The sequence below is a fragment of the Fulmarus glacialis genome, unplaced genomic scaffold (genome assembly GCF_000690835.1).
Source record: "Fulmarus glacialis isolate BGI_N327 unplaced genomic scaffold, ASM69083v1 scaffold11909, whole genome shotgun sequence".
Taxonomy (NCBI): domain Eukaryota; kingdom Metazoa; phylum Chordata; class Aves; order Procellariiformes; family Procellariidae; genus Fulmarus; species Fulmarus glacialis.
The window spans coordinates 1-21245 of record NW_009235244.1 but is presented as its reverse complement, the minus strand read 5'-3'; the positions used below and the strand labels follow the sequence as shown (position 1 = coordinate 21245).

The window sequence follows — 21245 nt, the reverse complement described above, 5'->3', positions numbered from 1 at the left end:
AACAGCAAATAAGATGGTGGTCAGCTGTAGCATTATTTTTCGGTACTGGTGCTAACCGCTTAACGGTAAGTTAAAGGTATATATTAATTGTACAACCCAGTTTTTTAAAGTCTCCATCTGAATACACTCCAAGCCTAATTTTAGACTTAAAGAATGCATAACTCCTCGAAAGAGTGGTTTCAGCGTGTGTTGTGGGTTAACCCTGGTAGGCAGCTAGGCACCACACAGCCGCTCACTCACTCCCCCTCGCAGGGGGATGGGGAAGAGAATCGGAAGGGCAAAAGTGAGAAAACTCGTGGGTTTTGATAAAGACAGTTTAATAGGTAAAGCAAAGCTGCGTGTGCAAGCAAAGCAAAATGAGGAATTTATTCACTACTTCCCATCAGCAGGCAGGTTTTTAGCCATTTCCAGGAAAGCAGGGCTTCATCATTTGTAACGGTGACTTGGGAGGACAAATGCCATAATGCTGCATGTCTCCCCCTTCCTTCTTCTTCCCCCAGCTTTTATTGCTGAGCATGGCGTCATAGGGTGCGGGATAGGACTTTGGTCAGTGTGGTTCATTTTTTTGTCCCGGCTGTGTCCCCTGCAAACTTCTTGTGCCACCCTACTCCTGGCACAGGGGAGCTGGAGGAGCAGCATGAGAAATGGAGAAGCTTGATGCTGTGTAAGCACTGTTCAACGATAGCTAAAACATCAGTGTGTTTTAAACACTGTTTTGGTCACAAATCCAAAACACAGCACCCTACGAGCTACTATGAAGAAAGAGCTAAAACAAGTACAGTGTGAAAGACAAAAAGTTGAAATCACAATCTTTTAAATGTTGTCATGCAATTTTTATTTTGCCTGATCTATTTCTTTTCAAAGGACACAAAGTCTAATTTTTTACAATAGGAGAAATTTGGCTTAGGGATGTACAGCAGATTATAATGGAGAAGTTTATGAGTGTACAGGGAATGTGTGGTTTGTCAGTTCTAATGGCGCAAATTAAGTATATGACAACACTGTATATTGGTTTGGCTTACCTTCTTTGTATTTAGAAATGGCCAGCTTTTTTTTAGAGCAATATTTTATGAGTAGTGGAATAATACTGCCCTCAGTTTAATCGTTCAAACAATATGCTTCTGACTTTGGATCGTATAAGAGAGGAAGAAAAATGGTGTTTCAAAGAGTCTTTCTGAAAAAGATAAGCTATCAAAAGATTAGCAACAGACAATCTAGATAAAGATGGTAAATGATTGTTAGTCTTTGGAATTCTTATTTTTATTTAAGCACCAGTGGTTTGTGTTGTCACTTTTGGCGAAAACCAGAAAGCAGAGGATAGAGAATAACTTTTTCCAAAAATAATAAATTAATAAGGCTGTTTGTTAGTGGTGGCTTTTTAGTTAGACCCTGGATAAACCAAGGATTAGGCCGTTTGTTGTTGCTATACTACTGAATCTAATACTGCATATTAGCGACTGAAACTCTGCAGTCACCTCTTGTCAATTGCCCCCTATCCTCACCCTAAATTGGGAGATAAAGTAATAAGCTGAGAGTTATCAAAAATTAAACTCAATGTAGACATTGCGAAGATACTGAAATGAGCAGCATAAAAGGTCTTCAGTTTTCTCAGTGCAAAGAAAACAAATTACAAAGGAAGGCCACAATGCAGAGAACATGTGTGGGTGATTAATAATGACCTAGGAATGGATCTTGAACTAAATTAGCACTTTGTTCCACGATTTAGTAAGGACAATGCTAATTGTGGAGGGTTAAAGAAAGGTGACAGAAAAGAAGGTCTGAAAATAGAAGTTGTACAGCAAAGGTAAAAACAACATTCCAGTTGGAAGGTGATACTGAATAATTTCCATTCCAAAATTCTAAGAAGGCAGACGAGCTATTGAAGAACCTATAATGGGTGTCGTGAGCATAGTGGTACCATGTGGCAAAAGAAAGCACAAGAGGTTCCTTGGTTTAGGAAGGGAAGAAAAAAGATGATTTAAATATACGCAAGTTTGTAAATGCAATCTTAGTGACATACAAAGTTTTAGAGTAGATTTTAGAAGGACTATGACAAAAGAAATAAGGAGAAATGTGATTAATTTGATCTAGTGAAAAATGTCCCTGCCCACAGTAGGGAGGTTGGGACTAAATGATCTTTAAAGGTCCTGTCCAATCCAAACCATTCTATGATTCTAACTGGGACAAGAGCTCTTTATTATGACCTTGCTGCAGAAGAAAACACATTATGTAACTGCACTTGGCTGAAAGAATGGGTAGATGTATTCATCTTCGGCTGATGACAAGCTCAGATGTATCTGTGCAATGTGATACATTTGCGAAAAATATAATCCTAGAATATGTTAAGAAAGAAAATTTCCAACAATGATGAGGGCTTATCACTGTCATGTACAAATGGACAAGGAACAGGGATTTCTGGTCTCCTGTGCTAGAGATTAGTTGAAACTGGGCCAACTGCACAAAAGCAACCGGTCAAGGAAGAGTGTTTCTTATGAGATGGTATTAGAACAGCCTGTCTTATTTAATGAAAAAGCAGCAAATATGAAGACTAGGAGGTGATATGACTGCAGTCCATAAATGCAATAGGGAGGAAGAAAGGCTCTTTAATATTAAGGGGGATACTGAAAAAGAACAAACTGGTGCAAAGTAGCCATTGATACCGTTCGCTAAATTTAGTATTAAAGCAAATCTGCATAATTTGTATCATGTTCTACTTGAATAGTAATTGGAACTAAAAGACACAAAACCAGAGTGAATTATTGTTGTTGTTATTGTTGTTATAAAATTATAAATTATTATAAAATGATCTCTTTTAAATATGCTGGAAGTTTATTTTTGAAGTTAAAATTTGCTGAGTACTCTCTATAATGAAGAAACATAAATGTAATGTTCCTAATTAATCTGACTTTATATATTTTCTGACTACGTATCTGTGCTGTTAATTTCAGGGGATCAAAATTCATGAGTCACGTGTTGGGAAAACCATGAATTTCACTCCTCGAATAATTACATTTTTCTTTAAGATTCTGTGTTCTGGTGTGTCTTGAGTTCTACATTTTGCTCTTTTTCTCTTTCTAGAATCTGTTGTTGTTTCAGATCTCTCTCACAGTTCCTCATCAGACTCTGTATTTACCTGTTTTAATTAGGCCTATAGTATGTTACTAAAAAAACGATTGCCCAAGAAATACAGATACATAGTATATTTTTCTAGTTCTCTTTAAGTATGTGTATGAACTGCAGATACATCAACATGCAGGATTAATTTCCAGAAGGAAACTTAAGTAGCCTTAAAAAAAAATCACCCGAGTACTTAGGCTTGATTTGCTTTAACAACTCCACACTCAAGTTTGTAATTTAAATTAAGTTCTTGGGAGGCAACTGTATGCTTTGCTCAAGAGAAGGAAAACTTGTTTTTCTGGTAGGTGTGGCTGCTGTTACTGACATTAAAGAACACCAACCATCTGAAAATGTGTCAGCAAGTGTCTTAGGTATTGTACCAGCATTTTTTTTCTCAGTGTTGTTCTGTATCGAACAATTCTTGCAATTTATCTTAAAAATATCTATGTTTTTATTTGGTTAAAGTAAACAAATTGTAGATTATACCTTAGCAAAAAATAAATGGAGGACTGAAACAGAACTTCACTCAGCTATCTGCTTTAAAAGGTACTTTCTCCTTTCTGATGTTCACTGTTCAAAACACAGTTGAAAAGATTTTTTTTTTTTTAATAGTTCATTATTTATAGTTAGCAAAAGCAGAAGAAATAACAGGTAATAAATTAATTGTATTATTTAATGTTGACATATTTTGATATTTCTGTAGTAAAAACTATTTATTCTATAAGACTGGACAATATTTTAAGTCATTCATAGATAAGACCAAGGAAAAAATGTTAAATGTGATCTATTCTCTGTTGTAAGAATGCTAAAATACATAACAACAGGGGAATAAGAATGCTCAGGGGAAACTTTTTGTCTGATTTTAGAATGTTTAATAAAAAGACTTAAAAAATTTGAGTTGTTCTTAGTCACAAATCTCCAGCAGAAAGTTGTATGACAGTAGCAGGCTCTTGCCATGTATTTGCAGTTCTGCTCTAAATTGTAAGGACTTCTGGGGGTGACTCTCCATTTCAGAGACAAAAGAGTCAGTGCAGTCTGCTGCTGCTGTTCTGCTTTGTGTCTAATGTGATGTAGTGAGATTTCTGGTGCCCTATGACTGTTCTGGTCTGTAAAGCAATTTCTTGGTAGCTAGGAAAGGCAGCTATAAATCATATCAGCCTTGGCAAATGGGGTATTTTAAGGGGTATGTTGTGACCGTAGTTCTCCTTACTTTGCTTTTTCATGAAAGAGCAATTGTGAAAATATTGCACATTATTCTGAAGGCATGGGCAATTATTTTTTGGCTAAACTCAGTTGAAATTCAGAAGCTAGACTGCTGTATTCAGAAGCTACATTTTACTGGTTGGAAAATACTGTGTTTAAGCAAAAAAACAGACCCTAGGGGAATTTTTAAAGCCAAGCAATGAAGTTGCCAGTGAATTTAGGCGCTTCCAGAGTTATGAAGCTGCTGAGTATGATATCTGGATCAAAGTAATGGATTTAGGTTCTTTCTAGTTTTGTATCTTTCTTACTTTCCTTTGAAAATGCTAGTTTTCTGTTCCATCACAAAACAGTGTCAAGAGAGAGGCTCTCAAAATAGCTTTACACCATGTGTGAAATGTGGGGAAAAAAGTATGAAATATTTGGTTTAATTATTATTTTAGAATAGACTGAGTAACATGCTTTGGAAAAATTATTGTTAGATATTTAGCATGTGCATGCTTTCTGAAGATACTTAGGTTACGAAGTACTTAAGCAAGTGATTTTGTTAAGAGTCCTGAGAAGTAAACGAAAGGACAAGAAATATGAGAATCTTCCAATACCTGCTACACCTATGACATTGCTACCTGTTTTAGCCATAAAATATATACCTAGAAATCTGGGTCTTTTCATGGTATGATTTTTTTTCTCAGCAGCTGGTTTTATGCAGCAATGTCATACCTACTAGAAACATTTTCTTCATCTTGTGCAATAGGATCAATTTATTCCATCTTGGCATTTTACTCCACACTTCTTGCTGGCAGTTGGGGATACTCTCTTCTACCAATCCAGTTTTCTGATCTAATATGAATTTGATTAATCTGGGACACTCTTCTTCCAAGAATCTCTGTGGTACAAGCAGGCCTTTGAAGAGACTTGCTGTCACCTTACTGTTTATGGATCATATCTGGATGCCGAAAGATGAATTTGTAGAGGAAACTTTAATCTGAGCTCCACTTGCAGAAATTACTGCTTGAGGGCCATGAGCTCCCTGTCAGGCATTAACAGTTGCTAGCACGAGTGCTGCTAAAGACTTTGGCCATCCAGGTACTCAGGGATGCCTGTCTGTTCCTGCAGCAGCAAGAGGTTAAGACCTGACCCCCAAGCTATGCCAGGAGCTGAGCCAGCATTAAGGTAGTGTGAGGAGGCCCAGATCTCTAGCAAGCATAATATGAGGCGACCTTCCCTGCAAGCCCTGCCTTGTACAGGTTAAGTAGGGTAGAGCTAATAATTAAGAATAACTTTTATACCCCCATAGATTTTACCTGTCTTCTGCTGAATTGTACGAATTGACCTTCCTCTGTATGTATTGTCTCATCTGTGGTGAACTGCAAGTTAGGGAATTTATACACTAGAGATTGTATCTGGACCCTCATGTGCAATCCCCAATTGCCTTTTTTTTTTATGAACTTGATTAATTCTGTATACATTTAACTTATATACCTGCCCCTAACTTGTCTGTGAGAAGTCCGGTTGAAGTTTTTTTTTGTGTATAATTTACATATGCACTATGTAGGGGGGAAAAAGCTTTTGTTTTGCTTTAAAAATTACTGCCTAATTATTTAATTGGATGTTCTAAAATTTGGATTATAGAAAGTAATGAATAATGTCTCCTTGTTCTCCTGTATATAGACCTCTATCATATTCTCTCACAGAACCCTCCATGTACAGAAACTGTTCCACACATCCGACATATAGAGGCATTCAGAGTGTCACATAGAGTATCGTTCATCCCATTAAAGGAAGGTGTGTTCTGTGATGGATTTTTTCATAAAAGCACAGTAGCTGGGTCTCTGATTAAGTCAGTGCACAGTGAGAGAGATTTGCCCCCCATCTTGTTTGTGAAATTCTTGAGCAACGATCATGAGTCAATATTATCTCATACTACGTATTTTCTTTTCTGCAGATGCGGCAGCATAAAGTGCAAGGACAAAGAAATTTGCATCCACATTTAGATACATTCAAAATGTTGTGTGGTGGGAAAAAATCTTACTTTGCTGCTGCTGTGTGCATTATTACTCTAACTTCAATGGTCACACTTTCTTATCTTAGGTTACAGAGACTTTCTCACCTGCCAAAAATAGTTCAGGAAGGTAGCAGATGTAGAGGGAAAATTACCAATAGCACAATAACAGCATTAAAAGATAACAGAACTTTTATTATATCCCCGTACTTTGACGACAGAGAAAGCAAAGTCACTCGTGTGATTGGGATTGTCCACCATGAAGATGTAAAACAACTGTACTGCTGGTTCTGCTGTCAGCCTGATGGAAAGATATATGTATCAAAAGCAAAAATTGATGTTCACTCAGATAGATTTGGATTCCCTTATGGTGCAGCAGATATACTTTGTTTGGAACCCGAAAACTGTGATCCAACACATGTATCAATTCATCAGTCTCCACATGGAAATATTGACCAGCTGCCAAGGTTTGAAATTAAAAACCGCAAGGCTGAGACCTTTTCTGTTGATTTCACTGTGTGCATCTCTGCCATGTTTGGAAATTACAACAACATCTTGCAGTTTATACAGAGTATGGAAATGTACAAGATTCTTGGGGTACAAAAAGTGGTGATCTATAAGAACAACTGCAGCCATCTGATGGAGAAAGTCTTGAAGTTTTATATGGAAGAAGGAACTGTAGAGATAATTCCCTGGCCAATAAACTCACACCTCAAGGTTTCTTCTAAATGGCACTTCACGCAAGATGAAGCACACATTGGCTACTATGGACAAATCACAGCTCTAAATGACTGTATATACCGTAACATGCAGAGGAGCAAGTTTGTGGTTCTTAATGATGCTGATGAAATAATTCTTCCCCTTAAGCACCCAGACTGGAAAACAATGATGAGCAGTCTTCAGGAGCAAAACCCAGGGACTGGCATTTTCCTCTTTGAGAACCATATCTTCCCAAAAACTGTATCTACTCATGTGTTCAACATTTCATCCTGGAATACTGTGCCAGGTGTTAACATATTACAGCATGTTCACAGAGAGCCTGACCGGAAAGATGTAATCAATCCCAAGAAAATGATAATTGATCCACGAAAGGTGATTCAGACTTCAGTCCACTCTGTCCTACGTGCTTATGGGAACAGTGTGAATGTTCCCATGGATGTTGCCCTCATTTATCACTGCCGAGTGCCCCTTCAAGGAAACCTTCCCAGAGCATCCCTCATCAGGGATACTACACTGTGGAGATACAACTCATCACTAATCATGAATGTTAACAAGGTGCTGTATCAAACTGTACTGTAAGCTCAAAGTGAAACCTCGGTTATAAGGAGGGAAAGTGGAGAGCTACCCGTATCGTGGGAAGGCAGAGGATATAATTTAAAGATCACATTAAAATCACTTCCATGTGAAGTTTACATCTTACAGAGATTTAGGAGAACAGCCCTTTTATGTACTGTGCCATTTGTAAATGCATTTGATTTATGAACTGAGACATGGTACCTTGTATGAGTCCACAGTGATCAAATGCTGGTTAAGCATTGGGTTCCTCAGGTAAAGTCTGTACTGCAACTTTGTAAGGTGTAAGAGCTGAGGCATAGTGAGATGATAGATAGCTCTCTTACATGCCTATAACTATGAAGGGGCATTATTCAAGGCCTAGGAAGTAACCATGCAGAAATTAGAAAGTTAAATGTACCGATTTCCAGCTTTCTGTCTTTTTCTTTTCCCATCTTCAGGTATGTTTTAGCTAGTACAATGAACCTGTAACTACCTGAAGAAGGAATGAACTGATTTTTGATTATTTGTACCTCTGAAGTACTTGGTGGATAAAAAAATACAGCTGTGCTTAGTGGTGCCTATTAAAAGATGGCTTGGGACAGCATCTCCCAGGTGAAGAGCTTCATTGGCATTAACACTGTAACTCGTTATAATCACAGGGGCAGGATACGGAAACACACCAGCTGGAACAGTGGAACTGTTACTTGTTAGTGGTATTTCTTTTTAAGGGAAACAGGAATTTGTAGCAGAGCCATGAGATTTAATGATACCAAGGATCAATGCAGATGGTATTACTTCTTCTGGAAAATGTAAAATGAGTTTGTTTTCAATTAAAAAAAAAAAAAAAAATCAGTATTTCTCATCTTACTCAAATAATGCAAAAGGCTAAAGACAGTTTTCAACCTACGTACAAAAAATACAACTACAGTCATTAGTATTAAAGGTAACGTTGCTTAATTTTTGCAGTTTGTATGTCACTGGGCACAAAATTTGTATGTACCAGGCTGAGTAGAAGGTAAACAAATACATCGTGAAAATAATAGAGCAAAATCTACCAGTTTCAATTGTAAAAAAATGAACCCTTATATTCTTGGAAACAGTGTTTGTTAAAGTGGTGATGTATTGTAACACTAAACATAGCTGTTGGAGTTTTGCTGATCCAAATGACTGTTCAGCTGGGTTTTTGAGACATGTAAGTTTAAGAAGAAGGGTGATCCCTCTTCTGTTATCCACAGCTGTTCTGAATTACTTAAGTGGTAAGTGCTGAGTTGTGTTGGAAAGCTTTAAAACAGAGGCAAGGGATACAGATTGATGTTGAAGAGAGAGAGACTATTGTGAACTGAAAAGGTGGCTATTTCCAGGTGGAAAGATGGATGGACAAACAACTACTTATAATACGTAATAGTTTTTTTTTTTCCTGCGACCTTGAAGCCTCATAACAAACTGTTTCTACATGCACAAAATTACACATCAGGTGGATTTTAGTCCTTTATCTGATGGGTAAGTTGAATTATGTTGCTTCCTTATGTAGCTGTAAGGATACAGAAGCTGCATCTTCTCCAACCTCTATCTAAAAATAGTGTCAAGTGGTTATTAACTTCTGCTGAAGGGTCAGATGGAAAGCAAAGCAAACAAAAAACATTTGCTCACTGTAGTTTCACAATCTCAGTCATATTTTTTCTGTTTGCTAAGCCCCCAAAGCTATGTGCATTGTACTGATGTGGCAATGTATTGGAACCTTCCTATGAAGGGACATCTAGGAGCAGTAATAGTCTGACTCTTCAGTGAGTGACAGAGACAAGTGTGTGTGTGTGAGAGCAGGTATGCTTTTTTTAATTTCTACACCAGTGTCATGTTTTTCTTCCTTCATCTGTTTTGTGGTGGCACATACCTATGCCCTTAAGGAGCTCTGCCATTAGTGGATTAGTATCATTAGCTAGCAAATGTCCAGGTGGAACTCTTACTTGGAAGTCTTCAAGAGACAGTCTGTAAATAACTGTTTGCTAATTGTGTTTATAATAATTATCAGCTGCTATGTAATAGGCTAAAACTTCATTTATAAAACTAAAAGGGTAGAAGAGCAGCGTAGTGTGTATTGGATGCTTCTCATCATGCTTTTCTGCTTGCATACTCTGGGACAATGCAGAAAAGGAAAATTTAGAGTTCTTAATTTGTTTAAAATTTTCTGCAATTTGTGAAATACTTGTGGCAGAATAGCTTCCCAACTACCATTTCACAGCTTTTAACAAACCATAGTATTTGCTTCACAGTGGCAGCAGCATCTCCCAAAGTCTGTATCAACAAACTGGCAGCTGTATTAACACCAAAGGTGCCTGCAGCAGTGGTACTATCTTGCTTGGCAAGAGGTCCATTTAGAATTTTAGACTCATGTAGTTTAGAAGGGGCATCTGGAAGTCCAGCTCCCTGCTCAAAGCAGGGTAAGGTAGCATGGTTTGTTCAGGACTTTGTCTAGGTAAGCTGGACACAATCTCTGTGGGCAACCTGTTCCAGTCTTAAACTACCCTCACAGTGGAGAAGAGCTAGTTAATTTCTCTTGTTGCAATCTGTGACCGTTAGCCCTTGTCCTGCTGCATGATGCTGAGATGAGTCTGACTTTGTCTTCTCTATACTTTCTCATTAGGTACCTGCAGACAGCAGCAGTGCCTCCCCACCCCATGCCCACCACTTTCCCTTCCCCCTCCATTCTCTCTGTCAGCCCACTTGTCTGGTTTGTTGAGGACCCTCAGAATAGCATTCCCTGCTCTCTTGCATATTGACTGCTTCCCCTTCCCATGGTTGCCCCTTCCCCTCCAAATTAGTGTTGTTGGAAACTTGCTGAGTGGACTCTGCGTCATAAGGGTCACTGATAGTTAACCAATTCTAGCCCCTGAAGAACACTTCTATTACCTGGTTACCAATTAGATTTTTTTATCACTGATGACCGCTCTTTGAGCCTTGCAGTCCAGATATTCACTCCAGATTTCACTGATTTGGGTGCAAGGACATTTCTGGCATGTCTACACTCCTGTTGTGAAGTAATCTTTCAACGTTAATGCAGTGTTTTATAGGTGGCCCATCATGTGGCTCCTTTAGAGTAAGCTGAGTTACTGCACACATCATACGCAGTATAGTTACTCCCACATTAAGAATTATGAGAACTGGGTTTCAAGGCAAGTTACTGAAAGCTTTCCATTTCATGTAAGTCTTCTTCACTTTTGAGTGAGAAAAGAAAAGCTTTAAGAGATCATCATTTGTGCCCCAGTCAGTGTGGTTTGAATCGAGAGCTGTGAATTTGGCTTCCAGTTCATAAAATCCTTGACTACAAACACATTTTCAAAGTAAGTTTGTGTGAATAAAGGTGGAAAACGGAGTACTTAAGACTCTAGCTTTGTATTCAAGAGACACTGCTCCACTGTGACTTCATGTAATTCCTACCACATCACTCAAACACTGATTCTTGCATATGAAAACTCCCCTTCCACAGGTGTAATTCATACTGCATACATTTGGGAACCTTGGCCTTTGTTCAGTATTAAGTATGAAACCAGGTCTCCTTGGATAGTGGGAAGAAAAAAAAAACATACTAAAAATAGTAATGCTAGGCAGTTTTATCTTTTCAAGGACATGAGCCAATCTTCATGAAAACTCATGTTTTCAAGTTGTATAAATAAAAAAAAAAAAAATAGACATTAAGGGGAGATTTTATTATAAGGGAGGAGGGGAAACCAACCTAAAGCATTTCTAAAGCATGTGATGTTATAGATACATCCTTTAAGTACATGTCAAATCCACAGAAGTATGTGGATAGGTATTTGCTACTCGATAGTTAACTCACGTGTCTCATGTAACTCATCAGGTCTCCTATGATGATCAAAACAAAAGACCTTTTTCTACTCCTATGCTTTTCTTCAGACTTTTGATTTTTTTTTTTTCTTCCCCCCCGAGATGTTCCATCCTCACTGTTATTTGCCCGCTTTCCAAATCTAGATGTAGCAACTACTTTAAGTGCATGATTATATTAACTGCAACTTCTGGAAAAAGTGAATGGCTGCTAGACATCATTTAATGTAAGAAAGTGACTCTTGTTGTAGAGATTGAACATCATCTTCCCATTCATTATATTTCTACCTACCTGTGACCTAAGTTACGTTCTCATAAAAACTATAGGAAATATGGACTATAAAATACTTATCAAGCCATTCTGAGTTACCATCAGCAAATACTGAATACTGTCAGAGGTTCTCTAAGGTTAATTGCAATGGCAAGCTCTATCAGATAGAAGAAAAATTGGCTCATTCTCGCTGAGGAGAGTTCATACTGACATGTTCCCGAACTTAAACAAATTATTATTGTTAGCATTTGATCCTCGTTAAAGGACTCATCTGATTCTTCTATTTCAAAGGCTAAGTATTTAAAGCTACCGTAAGGAAAAAACATTTTGAAGAGAATGATACTGGAGAGGGAAAGGGTTTGCTATCTTCTCATTTTAGTTAAGCAGCCATGCACTGTAACCAGTATTTGCCGTTACATGTACAAAAGCCTATGGTTCTAAAATAGTAGCTTCACCTTCTGTTTCAACAACAAAAAATAGGTCAGAAGTCAGGTCAAGCACTACTTCATTTCAGACTTGATGGTGGATTTGAATGGTTTAAACATTACAAGCTATGGTTCAGAGCCCAAATAGGTATGCTTAAATATGAGTACAGACAAAATTTTGTGGTGAATACTGTTAGCATGCTGTATTGCATTATGTCCAAAACAACCCAATCCCAAATGCCCAAATAAAAGTAAATGATTGTGCATTGCATGATGATACCATTAGGTGTGCAACTTTGGTTCATGCAAAGTCTCATTTTATGGACACACTGCTGACAGTCCATATATTCCTGAAGATTCTGCATATGTGAGCTTTTCAGCCATGTTCTTTCCATAACACCAAATGGATACTATGGTCTGGCATACTGGTGGCAAAAACCAAGCCCATATCATTTCGGCCATTTAGTCCATTTAACCAAGACATTTCACCAGCCAAAAAGCTTGAACCTCTCTTTGACTTTCTATACTCTGGTAGAGGCCAGCGGCTTATCAGTTTTTCTGTCCTCAAGTCCATTATATACAGGTATCTGTTATCAAACAGTAGAGCAAATATCTCTCCAAAGCCCAGCAAGGACACATTTGAGAAGTCAGGAGGTTTGATAACCCTAGAAGACAAGACAACACTGTTAGAAACTCTGTCACGATGTCGTCATGAACCTGCATTACTAAAACATGAGTGTCTAAACTCATCATTCTGAAAGGATTTAGAAAAAAACTGGATGCAAATTTTTCAAATTAAGCAGCTGAACACTTAGCTGCAGTCAGGCCTGCGGTTTCAGTTCTGGCTTTGTGCATTCAGGACAGACCCTTCTGAACATAAGTAAAGATTACGATTTGAAAGGCATTCTGCACAGCACAAGGAAAAAAAAAAAAATCTTGTTTCCAGATACACACAAAAGAGCAAATCTACTTGTGTTTTACAGTAAATTTTCATAGGGATTTCATGCCTCATTATCTTTAAATTAAAAGGTAAAACCTCTTATTATTCTTTTGACCACTCTTTTAAAAGCTGGAAATAAAACACAGAAATGCCTTCTTGTGATAAGAAGATAAATCATTCAAGATTGGTCTTTAACAGAATGCCGTTTTACTAACACTTAGCATAAGTTAAGCATTTTCATCTTAGGGAGAAATAAAAGTATTTGTTAGTTCCCCTACACCTTTAGGATATTTTTGCCTTAATAAATAAAACTTGGAACAGAAATGAGTCCACAACTGACTGAGCATTTGATCACAGCATTACATAAAGCACAGAACTGAGGCACAAAAATGTATGGAGATGCAAATCTGTTCTCAGCAGTAAGAGAACATCTTTCTCTTTTGAAAGATGGGAGGGTAAACTAAGAGGTGAAATTACTCACTTATTCTTACTCATAAGAAGCACTTCTTTGGAGTAGATCTTCCTATGGTAGATAACTCTACAAATATTCAGGCCATTTCAATTAAGAGTCTGCTAACAGTTCTAAAATGCAATTTTTTTCTTTAATAAGTTACAATCTTTGATGCCACCATTTCTAACAGATACAGCCTCGTTCTTTTTATGGAAACGGAATGTGATCCTCTTTGATTCCTTACTGCAGACTGATAGATTTCACTATCATTCCACAGCGTTATCGAGAATGACAGATCAGTACTGCTATAAGGAAAGAGAGTCTTTTTAATTTCTTATCAAAGAACCCCCAGAAACGGCCATCAGGTTCTCTGCAGAGCAGTCTCCATGGCAACATTTACTTCTAGTCACTACAGTTTCACATTCACAACTACAGCACTGCAGTCTCATTTAAGTCTATATTGAAACTCTTCAGCTTATGGAATGAAAACATGAGAAAGGACTAGCCTGAGGCCAGAAACCAAAACAGCAATCAAATGATTCATATTAACAGATGATAAATAAGAATTAAACCTGGCAACATGTGTAAAGTAAGATGTTTACAGAATTTTTGTCAAGATTCTTTTGGCCTAAATCTAAAGTAAGTTATTAAAACTACTATGTTCTACTCCTTATTTATTTAAAGAAGACTAAGTCTTTAACTGAAAGATTTACCTGAGAATATCATAGCTGGCAAAGTCCCACTGGTATAATCCTAGGGCTGAACTGCACACTATATATTTACCATCAAAGTGCAGTCTGGGCTGTAGGGAGATGCTGCGATCTTCAGAAACAGACAGTGTTTTTAAGCACTTGCAGTTTATTTCCCTTCCAATAGGCCAAATATACAATTAAAACAGAGTTTAAGACCATAAAACGTTCACATTATAAACTGTTACACAAATAGAGCAAGCCTCAGAGTCTCTCTTTAAGCATCAAATCTACAATTAAAACAGAGTTTAAGACCATAAAACGTTCACATTATAAACTGTTACACAAATAGAGCAAGCCTCAGAGTCTCTCTTTAAGCATCGGGTAAATGTGTGCATGTTTTTTCAGAAATATTTCTCTCCTTTAGGTAGGAACATCAATTCTGTAAGTGACTTGTCTTACAGTATTGTTGCAGTATGTGTTGTTTCTAGCCTAAAAAATCCGAGTGAAAATGGGTGCTTTAAAGAACGGCAAAAAAATCAACCATTCAATTGGACAGAAATGTGACAATGTTTCAGTTATAAAACATAACATAGCCACAAACTATTTACAGCAGTCTCCAACCCAGAAGTCCCCAACAGTAACAGTACTTCCAGTTAAGTGCTTACTCAGGGATGGACTGGATTTAGAAAAAAGAGGAGTTTTAGGAAGAAAATAAACTCCATCCCAGCTGAAACCAGGACAGTGCTTCACTGTCAAGTTAGCACATTAGGCATGCACTAAAAGCACTTGTTTTTTGTATTACCATTCACATAGAGCTATCACTTAAATCTGAACATGAAGGAAAGCATTGAAAAGTTAGCTTCCAAAGAGTTGCATGTCTTGTATGTAACTTTAAAAGCAGGGAATATGGGAGAAAATAGTGTCTTACATTATTTGTAAACTTCAGCAATGCACTCAAGCATTTTATTTCCCTGGGTACTGAAATGATAGATGTATGATATATGGTACATACCTTAATTTCATACTTATCTGCACTTAGAAGAATATAATCCCCAGGACTATGCATAAGGGATTTGACTTTGCACTTCTGCAAAACTACCTGTAATTGAAGGATGTAATGATTTATGTTGATGCTGTTAAATAACCAAACTTTCATTTGCATTTTTCACTTCATTGACAACCTGCATACTGTACTCTTGTATAAAGACAATACAAATACTTTTTGCAACTGAAGGGAAACTACAGTTTACACTTTTCTTGTTCCTACTAGTGACAACTTACTGTATTAATAAGCAAAGATATGTACTTCACCTCTAGAATCACCCCCCCACCTTCCAAGTTCTGAAATACTCAGAAGAAAAATACTGTTTCTTGACTTCAGAACACTTTTCATGCTCAGATTTTGATTATCAAGATCGTTAGTTTTTCTACATAATTTTTAAAGTAGCTTTGAATCAAAAAAATCCATAATTTAACTCCAGCTGCTTTGGAATAGAAATATCTTCAATGGTCTGAAAGGTTTAATTATAGCTTCTTTAGGTATTTTTTCTGCTGAAATGTTATTTTGCAGTATTTCCTGATGTTCTTCAGATTCTACACCTAGGTGCAGGGTTAGGATTAGGAAATAGAAATTTAGAACACGTTACAAACTTATTGCAAGTAAGTGTTTTGCAATATTAATTAAAAATCAATATTCCCACCTTAGTGACCCATTCTGTGTGTCCAGTAAGGGTATTCAGGCACGTTCCTGTTGATAAGGCCCATACTTTCACAGTGAAGTCTGCAGAGCCACTGACCAGAATATCAAGTTCATCATTGTAATCCACACTAAAAACTACAAGCAAAAAGGGTACTAAATAAGGAATACCAGTCTCTATGCACATGTTTTTCTGCAAATGAGACACTAACTAGGTCATATAGCCTCTAAATTCATATACTACTACAGCTTTAACTGTTGTTCTTGAACTGTATACATGAATTGTTGCTCTGGATTCCTAAGCTTACATTGCAAGATTACTGATTTTTGTCCAAATTAAGAGCATGTACATCAGTGGTTCCTTTATGGTTTGATTATGGCAAAACGTAACTTAAGCTAGTTCCTATTTTAAGAGTTTTAGTAAGTAAATTCCAGCAGGATTAGTACATTTGATACATCTCATTACTCACAGGGGAACAGACCTACAGCTGAGTTGAGGATATTTTGCAGCAGTGAACACAGAAGTTAATTACAAGGGAAATGCAAATACAGATTTCCAGGTCCTATTGTGCTCTTTGCTGTAAGCCCATCTCCAGTCTGGGGATCTAAAGAACTACTGTTGCCATGTGTTCCCTCTTACCTAGGGTTTGCATCTTTTTGGTAGACTTGAAAGTACTGAATAACCATGGCATTTAGTATTATTTCCATGCAACTGCAAAACACTACATGGCTGAACTTTGGCATTATTCAAGGGCAGACAGATCTAGATCTGTTCTGGCCGCCTCCCCCTGACCCCAAAATGTCTTGGGACAGAGCCTAAAAAAAAAAAGGCTATCGTGCAAAGAGCTAACTTAAATTATAATTCATTTGATGATGATGTATGTTACTTGACTAGTGAAATTACAAATTGAAAAGTTCAACATACCTGCACCAGTATGTCCTCTAAAATGCTGTGTCTTTGCCCCAGAGCTCCATTCCCAACAGGCTACTGTGTTATCAAAAGATCCTGTTACAAGCTTTTGTTCATCAAATTTCACTGCAGCACAAGTGTGTGTCTGGATACCATATATGCACTGACCTGTGCTTACATCCCACAGTTTTGCAGACAAGTCATCTGATCCTAGAATATAAAAGAACAGGGTAATTGGAAGCAAAGAGTAAATAGTATTTCAAATCCTATACTCGTCTTCCATGTTTGTCCTAAATATATTTTCATGGAATCACAAAATGGTTATGGTTGGAAGGGACGTCTGGAGGTCAACTCTTCCAACCCCTCTACTCAAGCAGGGCCACCTAGAGCTGGTTGCCCAGGACCGTGACCAGACAGCTTTTGAATACCTTGAAGGATGGATACTCCACAATCTCCCTGGGCAACCTGTGCTTAATCACTCTCACAGTAAAAAAGTGTTTTAGAGGGAACCTCCTGTGTTTCAGTTTGTGTCCACTGCCTCTTTTCCTGTCACTGTGCACCACTGAAAAGAGCCTGGCTCCATCTTCTTTGCACCCTCACTTCAGGTATTTATGCACATTGATAAGATCCTCCCTGAGCCCTCTCTTTTTTTAGGATAAAAAGTCTCAGCTCTCTCAGTCTTTCTTCATATGAGAGATGCTCCAGTCCCTTCATCATCGTCATGGCCCTTCGTTGGACTCTCCAGTGTGTCCATGTCTCTCTTGTACTGAGGAGTCCAGAACTGGACACAGTATTCCAGGTGTGGCCTCACCAGTGCTGAGTGGAGGGGAAGGAGCACCTCCCTCAATCTACTGGCAACACTCCTCCTAAAGCAGCCCAGGATACCGTTAGCCTTCTTTGCAGCAAGGACACATTGGTGGCTCATGTTCAACTTGGTGTCCACCAGGATCCCCGGGTCCTTTTCTGCCAAGCTGCTTTCCAGCTGGGTGGCCCACAGCATATACTGGTGCCATGGAGTTGTTCCTCCTCACGTGCAGGGCTTTGCATTTCTCCTTGTTGGACTTCTCCTCATTAAATAGTACTTTCAAGCTGCTTGAATGGGGAATAAGCCCTAGTTTTAAGTCTCAGCACTACAGCAAAGCCTGTTTTCATGTTAATTAAGGTACTAGGTGTCTGGCCTTCCAGTTTCCTCATACCCTTTTAGCATCTTCCATAGATTCCAGCACTGCCTCTGATTGACAGAATCTCCTGAAACAGACGCATGGAAGTTTCACATGACACATCACACTCAGGTTTGCAGAGCCACTGACTATACTGCAAGCTTTAGTTTGTTTCAGGTAGGAAAGGAGTTCACCAAATCTCAAAAGACAGCAGATGAATACCAGGCCCCATCACCTGCCAGTTTCCTTTCTCTCCCTGAAGTTTCTTTTTTTTTTTTTAAAACTCATAACAGTAAGTCCAGACTGCTGGCTTTGGAGAGCAGAATAAAACCCCAGACCCTTACACCTGTTGTTTCTCCTGGTTTCAGCACAAAAGTGTGCCACTTTTCAGAAAGTTTTGACAATGCCGCTTGCTGTGTATTTACATTCCCTGCTGAGAAGGGAAATGAAAGACTAGCTAGAGTCTAGTTTTTGGTTTCTAGTAACCATCTTAACGTACCAACAAATGGGGGAGTACTTAGCCAGTATTCCCAATTTATTCTATAGCATTGTCATCTCAAGTGATTGGGAAATCCTTGGGAATTGCTCCAGCAGCAGTTCATTGTAACTTTGTTACTATTCTTTCATACTTAAGGTTTCATATTTGTTCTGACTGTGTTTTTAAATTCAAACTGAAATCTTGAAGTCTGCAGTCTTCACAGAGGCAGCTGAAATTATCATTACAATGTGCAAGTCAGACTAGTAGCAAGGTTAAACCTAGTTTACAGGTCTTCATACAAGCACTTACGTTAAGAACTGGAAGTGCTTACAGACTGTATCAGAGAAATTGTCCTGTTTCAAGGAAGAAGACACACTTTTCCTGCCACACCTTGGGAGACTGCAGCGATCATATAGCCCAGACAAGGTCCCTTTAACTGGAAGTTATCCTGTACATATCTGTACTTCTCAAATGCTTACTAATCTAAGCATGATACCTGCTGTTACTGGTTTTTTAACCAAAGAAATTGGTCTTCTTGTTTTCCTATTAAAGTGACTAATGAGTTTATTAGTGTGCCACGTGTTTCAGAAATTGAAAAAAAAGTAATTTTGAATCATCCAAAACTGCGTTAGCACTACGAAAATAATCTGTCTGGTAAAGGAAAAGCAAATTGTCATTAATCGTATGGGGGGGGGAAACAAAGAATTGTAAGACTCCAGGTTTTCTGTCCTTCCTACCTGTACACAGAAGTCCGTCTTTATAGTAAAGTGCATATACTCTGGCACTGTGTCCAATTAAAGAGGATGTCTCAAAGGCTTCGTGGTCCTTCAGTTGCTTCATCCTTAAAATAGCCTTTAGGTAAACCTTCTTCCAATGTAGAGGATCCTGAACAGAGTCATCTATTTGCCAACCCAAATTCTTACATGCAGTCTGCCACACCTCTGTACAGGCACTTATAACCTTATTCCACTGCTTAGAGACGAGGCAACATGTGAGTAAGGTCTGAGGATCAAGCCATTTTAACAGATAAAAACTAAGTTCCAATGGAAGAAGTTTGAGGAAGTCCCTCTTGAGGAGAATCTCTAGATTATTGGAGAGGTGCCTGAGCTGGACTGCTCCACTCAAGCTAATCAGGTGATCCAGAGTTTCATTTTTCTGCAAGTCCGTCAGAGAAAGAAATGTAATAGAAATGTTATCAAGCCATGCTTCAAAGTCCTTTTTCTCCATAAGGTTATGGAAAAATTTACCTGTGATACATCAAAATACTGTATTAGTTCTGTTCAGAAAACAAGGTAAGCATCACATCTTTATTACTGGTACATCAGTATTCCAAATGGCATGTTAACACATAGACTGAAGTGACCAAACGCATTTAAAAATATTCATTAGGTTAGGACTAAGCATTTGCATGCACTTTGAACTATCATTTGTCCCGCATCAGACTTAGAAGTTAATTGTATGGAGCTAGTGAATGTTAGCATTCATTATGAATGTGTTGTGGTTTAACCACAGAAAGAAAGTTAACTCTATCCCTGCCGAAACCAGGACAGAATGTTAACATCTTTCTTGTTCTAGGTTAACACTTTCAAATTCTGAATCCAATAAGGTAAGGGTTAGTTTAAGTTTTAAACCTATTATAGCAAATGAGCACTGTCTTACAGCTTACTCATGGATTATACTGATAAAGGGAAGAAACCAAAGCGTATAAGTAGAGTGATAAGCTAATTACTGACAAAACTTATTCATACCTTTGTCCTGAACTATTTTAAACACAAAGCAGGTAACCAGAGTTTTTTTTAAAGAAGATACAGAGAGATGTCTGAAAAATTGTATTGAAGGATATGTTAGCCATCTTTCTATTTGGCTCTTGTAAAGACTGTAGATTGTGCTGGTCTAGTATCAGTTTTGACATGTTTGCACTGCTTTGACCGAAACTTTTTTTTTTTAAGATTTCTGGGTTTTTTTCCTATTTTCTCAGTTTATTTCCAATGAAAAGAATTAACTATGAAATTGAAGGTTTGAAATACTATCTCCTGAACTACACAATCTGTATGCATTTATACTATCCTGTGGCATCCCAAGTTCCTACCATAAGCTTGGACAAGTAATTAACAAGATAAATATCGGGCAAACAGTTAAAAAGCCATAATTATTTGTTTTCTCTGGAAGACCTAATTCCATTCATTAGACAATTGGCTGAATTTAATTCACAGAAGCTCCCAAACCCAAAGAATTGAAGAATCTGAGTGGGAGTCAATAACATGTTTATTTCTATACAGACATTTTACCTTCATAGAATAAGATCTTAAAGTACACCTCTTAACATGGCATAGTAGTACACAAAAATACAGTTTTCACTATGAAAGGCTGCACATAGCATGCAATTGTTGATAAAAGCACAAGAAGGTACTGGGTGTCAAATGCACAGAAACAGCTGCTCCTATCAAGTCACAAGTTCATACAGTCACTTTTACTGCTGACAGCACTTACCAGCTTTCCTCAGCACATATGGCAGAGAATATATTTGCTGTTCTAACAGGTATGCGTTCTCTTTAAAAGAAACAAAAATTTCTAACAGGCTCCCTATGAATAAAAAATAGGTGAGCTCTAAGGCATTTGTTTTACTCAACACATGAAGCTAATACTGAAATCAAGGGCTGCTGCGAGGCCCCGAAACCGGTGCTCAGAGCTACGTGCCCGAGGCTCTTTTCTCGGTGTTATCCAGCAAGCCCGATCCGCTCCCCCGCCCACTCCCATATACCTCCGCACGCAAAAAGCACGGCGAGGA

At 38.0% G+C, this 21245-nt stretch overlaps 2 protein-coding genes across 2 annotated transcripts; one reads left to right on the top strand and one right to left on the bottom strand.

The window, feature by feature from the left end:
• The first annotated feature begins 6385 nt into the window (after positions 1-6385).
• LOC104082729 lies at positions 6386-7618 on the top strand. Its single transcript, XM_009585953.1, has one exon. The coding sequence runs from the start codon at positions 6386-6388 to the stop codon at positions 7616-7618; it is 1233 nt and encodes a 410-aa protein (XP_009584248.1).
• Positions 7619-11993: 4375 nt separating this feature from the next.
• FBXW2 (F-box and WD repeat domain containing 2) lies at positions 11994-19700 on the bottom strand. Its single transcript, XM_009585952.1, has 6 exons — positions 19195-19700; positions 16835-17029; positions 15914-16047; positions 15226-15312; positions 14235-14404; positions 11994-12795 (listed from the first exon to the last, which is right to left on the bottom strand). The coding sequence occupies exons 1-6, from the start codon at positions 19682-19684 to the stop codon at positions 12507-12509; spliced, it is 1365 nt and encodes a 454-aa protein (XP_009584247.1). The 5' UTR covers positions 19685-19700; the 3' UTR covers positions 11994-12506.
• Positions 19701-21245: the final 1545 nt, after the last annotated feature.